At 40.9% G+C, this 7,707-nt stretch overlaps 1 protein-coding gene across 2 annotated transcripts in view; it reads right to left on the bottom strand.

The window, feature by feature from the left end:
- Positions 1–1,121: 1,121 nt before the first annotated feature.
- Positions 1,122–7,707, bottom strand: part of INSYN1 (inhibitory synaptic factor 1) — a 42,406-nt gene continuing 35,820 nt past the window's right edge. For both annotated transcript variants that reach the window (XM_077472921.1, XM_077472922.1), the window contains one exon: positions 1,122–2,099. In XM_077472921.1, coding sequence (XP_077329047.1) covers positions 1,506–2,099 — 594 coding nt within the window. In that variant the 3' untranslated portion in view covers positions 1,122–1,505. The remainder of the gene's footprint in view (positions 2,100–7,707) is intronic.

Raw genomic sequence — 7,707 nt, 5'->3', positions numbered from 1 at the left:
TTTTCCGGCGTATAAGACGACCTTTTACACTTAAAAAAACTGAGCAAAAAGGAGGGGTCGTCTTATACGCCGGGTCAGCTGCTGGGATGCCTTCTAGATGTCCGGTAATACTGTATGTAGCTTCGGCTACATACAGTATATACCACTGAACCAATCCCAGTGAGCGATGTATTCAAATGAATACAGAGCCTGCTCGGATTGGAGCAGCAATCTCTGCCAATCCGAGCAGGCTACACACAGTAGCCTGCTCCGATTGGCTTTGAGAGTGAGGCGCGGGCTGATGATGTAACAGCCTCCGCCAATCCCAGCAGGCTTTGTATTCATTAATAGAATACATTGCTCGCCGTGATTGGCTCCAGCACCAGAAGGAAGAAGGAAATGGCTCCAGCAAGAACGAAGAAGAAGAGGGATATGAAGCGTCGGAAGCCTCGGAATCGGGGGTCGTCTTAAACGGTGAGTACGGGCAAAACATTTTAACTGTGCAGGTTTTTAGGGGGTCGTCTTATATGCCGGGTCGTCTTATACGCCGGCAAATACGGTATATAAAATCCCATGCCCTCAACAATGGTTCCATGATGGCCTCAACTTGGGCCAAACCTAGTTCCTGGCTGCTTTTTGGTGCAATAACAAACACATCTTATTACAGAACTACAGTTTTGATCCACAATTGACCTTGTGTATATCTACACACACACACACACACACACACACACACACATATATATATATCATTATTTTATAAATACACACAAAAAATATATGTATTCCATTTCTCTAAAGCACAGAACGTTCATGTTTGAAGGTTAATGGACTGGATATGCAATGGCACTACAGCTATGAAATTGGTAAGATGCAGCAGAGTATATAATGACCTCTGGAGAGCAATTACCCCAGTTATAAAAGTATGTCCTTGCTGAGTGCATTTCCAGTCTGCTTTCATCTCACTGCGTACGTCCTTTGCATTCCATTTAAGAGCATTAAGGCTCATTGCATTTCATTTGGAAAAGTCTTGTTGTAAGAGAAACATACACGTTAAAACAATGCACACAGTTCAGTGACAACTTATTAAGTCAACCTACTCAGACTGCCTCTCTTGTTAAAAATACTCAATGGACACAGTGTTTTCTTCTCTCTTTAATAGTATATAGGTGATGTGAAGATTTTGCTGGCTCAGGGACAGAAAGACATATGAGGTTACAGCAAGAAATGTGAGGTTATAGGATGGGTTATGAGAGGCCGCGCTCTACTGTCCTCTCTCCCCACAGTTCATAAGAAAGGTTAAAAAGTGCACCATATATTGCCCATACAGGATTAGTGTGCAGATGTCACCATGACACCTATTTTATGTAGCTGTCCCTCACTGTACATGCAGCAGTCTTGCTGTCATGTCTTTGTACAGTACACCCATTCAAATAGCTCTGATGGTTTAAAACCCCACTTTATTGCCCTGATTGCTTCCACACTTACATCTCCCATACTATCTATTATCCTCATTATTCCACCATTCAACTCTGCTCCTTCTTCCCCTTTTTTGGCACATATGGTAACACAGTCTGGGTGCTCTTGTCACACACTGTCTGGGTACTGCAGCTCCTGGTCCCCTTTCGGACCCCAGAGATTCCCCCTTTGTTGCTCCGTATAGTAGCACAAGGGACAGATGCTCTTGGAGGGTCCCGAGGGGTCTCCTGGCTATAGGGGGGATCTTCGCTGTCATCACAGCAGAGTGCATGGTATAGAACTTTGTCACTGAACCTCACCCGGTCCCTGGAACCAGGTGTCCTTGATGGAAGGGGTTTCTGTGGTGGCACCACGGGAGCTTCTTCACTAGACGAATCTGGCCCATTGGGTGTGGCTCCTCCATTAAGAAGCCTGAAGTCAGGGGGGCGGTCTGAGCCATCTCCAGAGTCAGAAGGTGTGGAGGCTTCTAGGAAAGAACAGAACTCCCAGCTGTCTGAACTCAGGAAATCCAGGGGTCCCAGGTCACAGAGAGGACCTCCCTTTTCACTGCTGGATGTGCTACTAACAGTTCCTGGAGTCCAGTCATCAGTGTCTAGTTCAAACTCAAAGTCCGAGGTAAGTCTGTCTATCTGCTCCACCACCTAAAATATACATATTCAGGGTTAGTTCTTTCCATCACAGCAAGTTAATTACAAAATATTTTCAAACTGATTTTTTTTCAACCATAAACAAGGGATGTTTGTGTGTATATTACCCTAACAAAGCAGGTTCATACCAGTAGGGCATTATTATACATGTAACAGTAAGTATTCAAAGTCATGTTCACACATCCTGTGCATTTGTAAAAGTATAAAATCTAGCATGCCCAAGTTTGGGCTCCTTTTTTTATGGTTTGTAGCCGCCATGAGTACCACCATCCCAAAGAAATGAAGGGTGCTATGGTGCACATGCACAATATGAAGAAAAGTTGCCTGAAGGTTGTGTGGTGCCAGGCTGAGCAGCACAATGAACATCACTGGATTGTGAGGGAAGGTAAGTATGTTACTGGGTGGGATACACTCAGAGGGGTGGAAGAAATTAATTAAAGGACAAGTTCACTTAAAGTTGTCTTTAGGATACCCTAAAGAGCAATTAAGGTATGTTAATGGCATATGATAATTGACTAAGAGGCCACTTTAGTATCCATAAAGCCCATTTTAACCACTGGGTACTTAAACCACCTTCCTAACCAGACCAATTTTCAGCTTTCGGTGCTCTCACACTTTGAATGACAATTACTCAATCATGCAACACTGTACCCATATAAAATTTCTGTCCTTTTTTTCACACAAATAGAGCTTTCTTTTGGGGGTATTTAATCACAGCTGGATTTTTTATTTTTTGCGCTATAAATCAAAAAAGACTTAAAATTCGGTGAATAAAAAAAATTAATTCTTTGTTTCTGTTAAAATTTATTGTAGAGTATTGGCGAGTATTGGCGAGTATTGGCTAGTATTGGCGAGTATTGGCGAGTATTGGCGAGTATTGGCTAGTATTGGCGAGTATTGACAGAGTGTTGGAGAGTATTGCAGATTATGGGCAGAGTACTGTAGAGTATTGGCACTGAGGTGCTACAAACGATCTCTCCCCCTCTCCCCTCGCACTGTACAGATCGATACAGAGAGTGGAGGGAGGAACCGGCGTCATGACATGACGTTGGTTTGTTTACAAGTGATCGTTCCGTCATTTGACAGAGCGATCACATGGTAAATGCCTGATACCAGCGGTCATTTATCATGATGCGCCGGGTCTTCCGGACTCGACGGTCATAGATATTTCCAGTACCGCACCCCAGGGGGCGCACGAGAGCAACATTCTCGGAGGACGTCCATGGACACCCTCCCAGAATAAGCCGACCTCGCTGTAGCCGTCTTTCGGCTATGGCCCGGTCGGCAAGTAGTCAAGGTGCTTTAAACACTACTTGAAGATTGATGTATCAGAGGCAATGGAGTTGATTTACTAAAGGTAAATAAATTGTTGACTCTGCAGGGGAAGTTGCACTTTGCAAGAGAATTTTTCCTAGAATTTAGTAAATTAGTTGAAGCACTGCTGACTACCATCATTTAATCATGTGCCAGCACAAATGCATTTTTTTCCCCTTGCACGTTATTGGGTCTTCTTTGCAAATTGAATCTTCACCACTTTTGCTAAGCTCTGGGACAAATTCGCTTGCAAAGTGCAACTTCCCTTGCAAAGTCAACAGCCACTTTCACCTTAAATACATTAACCCTAATGTCTCTTAATGGGCATTTATCACCACTGGAGGCTAGGGCTGGCAAACCTCAGTCTTTGAGTTAATGGCCTTCTGAGTATGCTTACAGATAGGATACTGCACACCAAGGCAGTAAAGCAAGCAACATTTTTTTACATGTGTCTCAAATAACAGGTGTTTCTGCTCTCAGTAGTCACCTTATGCAGTTTCACAGTTAACCACAATTACAGGTTAATAGACTTTTATGGAGATAAAGTCTGTGCCTTTTATATAAAGATACTAAAAATGGTTAAAATAATCTATATGCTTTAAAAAAAGCACAAAATAAAGCAAATAAGGAGAAATAAACTATAAATACTATAACAGTGCATACATTTTGAAATGCAGCTACAATATGAGTGGCCACAGGACCATGTTGTTAGGCACTGGCTGGCAGGATTGTGGATGGTATATATGTGTCAACTAGGTTTCTCACCTACACATGGGGATAGGCTCCAGGATGACTGATTTGGAGAAAAAAAAACTTGTAGTTTTCTCCGAATATTAATACGTTCTGTTCTTTCCTGGAGCCCATAGGCATGTGCCTAATCTGTGGTGCAGATTCCCAGTGCTGCCTGGGCGCCCATGTCACACCCCCCTTACCCTGCAGTGCTGCCAACCTTCCTTCTCTCCTCTTTTGCTGGCTACTACAGGAAATATTTCAGAATGGAGAGCGGGGGAAGGGGCTGGTAAATATATAATTCATGGGCCCCTTCCTTTTCTCATCAATCACTGTGTTCAATCATAACTGAAGCATAGTATACACAGTTTATTATGCTTCAGTTTGTAAATAAAGAGGAAGTTGCTCAGCGCAGAGCACTTCCCATTCATTCACTGTTCAGTGCAGCTGAATCTGAAGAGAAAGGAACTGGTAAATCTTTGTCCTCAGTCCCTTTCCCCATCTCAGTAGTGAGACATCAGGGGTATATTTAGACCTTGATATTTTACCAAAGCCCCCCAATGGGGCTCTTAAAAAAAAAAACGGTGAAAAAGAAATAAATATTGTAAAAAATTATTAAATCATTTGTAAAATATAATTTAAAAAAATGATAAAAATAAAAAACTACTGACACCATCCACTGCCCTACTGACCCCGTCTTCTGCCCTACTGGCAAAGTCCACTGCTCTACTGACACCAACAGCTGCCCTACTGACACCAACCTCTGCCCTACTGACATGTCCTCTGCTCTACTCGCACCGTCCACATTTTAATACATTTTAAAATGTATTTATAAGAATGTATGTGTCTGTGTGTATGTATATGTATATACATATGTGTATATGTTCGCACTTTGGGGTGAACGCCCTAATGCAATAAGCTGCACACACCTTTGCTGGAGCCCAAAGGATGTTTAGAGCTTTGCTTTAGGTGGGAATAAAGCCTCCATTCCTAAGGCTGGCCATACAATATACAATTTTCTTGTTCAATTTTCTTTAGATTTACCTTCAACTGTGTAGTGCAAGGGCCTGCCTGACTGCATACACATTGAAAGTGTTTAGGTATGACCTCATATTATATGGTTTTGGTAAATCTAAAAGAAAATTGAACAAGAAAATTGCATAATGTATGGCCAGCCTTAGTCCACATCTTACCTGGTAGCCAGACCTAATTTTTAGTCTCAGCTGTGCACATATATTTATATACAATAGGGATTAAATCTTTTTTTGTAAAAGGGAGCTTAACAAGACTCGTGGCCACTCATTAAAATTAGAAGAAAAGAGGTTTAACCTTAAACTACGTAGAGGGTTCTTTACTGTAAGAGCGGCAAGGATGTGGAACTCCTTTCCACAGGCAGTAGTCTCAGTGGGGAGCATTGATAGTTTCAAGAAACTATTAGATAACCACCTGAATGGTTGGACTTGATGGACTTGTGTCTTTTTTCAACCTCACCTACTATGTAACTATATATGTGAGCTGACTGATGCTCAGGGCCCTCTCACTTACTTTCTCGACTATGGGAGCCCGCTGCTGGGTGAAAAGGCTGATCAATGTACAAGCTCTGCCTGTTTGTTTTGAGGAACAGATTAGGGGGTACCATGTTAGCAAGAAACTGACAGGAGTTTAGTTAATGGCTCAGACCAGCAGAAACTGAGTTTGTTCTATATGATGGACTTGCTATACAAAGCCCTCCTGCCTTGAAATGATGTTGCCCTGTATAAAAGCAGCCTCCATCATTTATATATTTATATATGATATACCCTCTTGTCTGTAAAGTTCATCTATTTATACATGCAACCACTTCCTGTATACAAGCACTCTAGCGAATGCTGCTTGACATTTTTTAGGGTGGGTTTTCTGATGGTAACAAGAGTGGACCTGCACTTTTGGACCTGTGCTGGAATGGTCACCTAGACATTCATAGGAAACCCATGTGACAGGGTAACAATGTAGGAGCACAAGGGCAGAACATTGTCACCCTATAATAGAAAGTGCCTGAACAAAGAACTTTTATGGAAGGATCACCAGGTCTATTTATATTTGTTCGATTTGTGTCTTATTAATAAATGCAACAGAAAAATGCAATGCATATATCACATATATCACTGTTTAATAGAGCAACTATGTGGCAAATGAGGTATAATGTTGATAAATGTAAAGTTATGCACTTGGGGGCTAAGAATATGCATGCATCATATATATTAGGGTGAGTACAACTGGGGGAATCCATAGTGGAGAAGGATCTGGGGGATTTGGTAGATCATAAGCTTAATAATAGCATGCAATGCCAAACTGGTTTCCAAAGCGAGCAGAGTCCTTTCTTGTATTAAGAGAGGTATGGACTCCAGAGAATGAGATATATTTGTGGCCCTGTACAAATAATTTGTAAGACCTGATCTGGAATATGCAGTTCAGTTTTGGGCAATGGTTTTCAAAAAGGATATTGGGGAATTGGAGAAAAGTGCAGAGAAGAGCAACCAAACTGATAAGAGGCATGGAGGAGCTCAGCTATGAGGAAAGATTAGAGGAACTGAATTTATTCTCTCTTGAGAAGAATAGATTGGGGGGGGGGGGGATATGATCAACATGTATAAACACATAAGTGATCCATATAGTGAACTTAGTGTTGAGTTATTTACTTTAAGGTCATCACAGAGGACATCATCTAGAGAAAAAGAGATTTCATCTCCAAATACGGAAAGGTTTCTTCATAGTTAGAGCTGTGAAAATGTGGAATAGACTCCCTCCAGAGGTGGTTCTGGTCGGCTCAGTAGATTGCTTTAAAAAAGGCCTGGATTTTTATTTTCTAGATACATATAATATAACTAGATACTAACATTTATAGGTAAAGTTGATCCAGGGAAAATCAGATTGCCTCTCAGGGGATCAGGAAGGAATTTATTCCCCTGCTGTAGCAAATTGGATCATGTTTTGCTGGGGTTTTTCGCCTTCCTCTGAATCAACTGTGGGTATAGGATTATATATATATACTGTATATATATATATATATATATATATATATATATATGGGATTGTATGATTTTTTTATTTTTTTTTATTGGTCGAACTAGATGAACTTTGTGCCTTTTTTCAACCTGACTAACATAGCTGAATCAATGTTCCAAGGTATTAGTCCTTAACCGAATACAACTCTGCCATAGTTACAACATGAAGGCGTTCTGGCAAAAAATAAACCAAATATAAATTGACGAGACGCTTAAACAATATTTAAAACAAGTTCTAAAATTACATTATGATGTTAAAACATATATGCTATATTGGTGGTTGAGTTTACTTATACTTTAAGCGTACACAAAGAAATAGGGCAGATTTATTAAAACTAGTGTGTATGCTCCTGTAACAGCCAGGTCCTTTTATGTCATTCCCTAACTTGTCCTAGAAAAATAACAGCAGGATTCTGCCTTGTTACTTTGGGCATCAAAGATACTTTCTTTCCCCTTACTGTACAAGCCTAATTTTAGACAGTGTAAACATAAATAGATGCAGATATGGACATTTC

The sequence above is a fragment of the Lithobates pipiens genome, unplaced genomic scaffold (genome assembly GCF_037356315.1).
Source record: "Lithobates pipiens isolate NorthernLeopardFrog02 unplaced genomic scaffold, aLitPip1_a1.2 Scaffold_8, whole genome shotgun sequence".
Classification (NCBI taxonomy): Eukaryota; Metazoa; Chordata; class Amphibia; order Anura; family Ranidae; genus Lithobates; species Lithobates pipiens.
The sequence above is the reverse complement of the archived record's forward strand: the minus strand, read 5'-3'. Positions and strand labels throughout refer to the sequence as shown.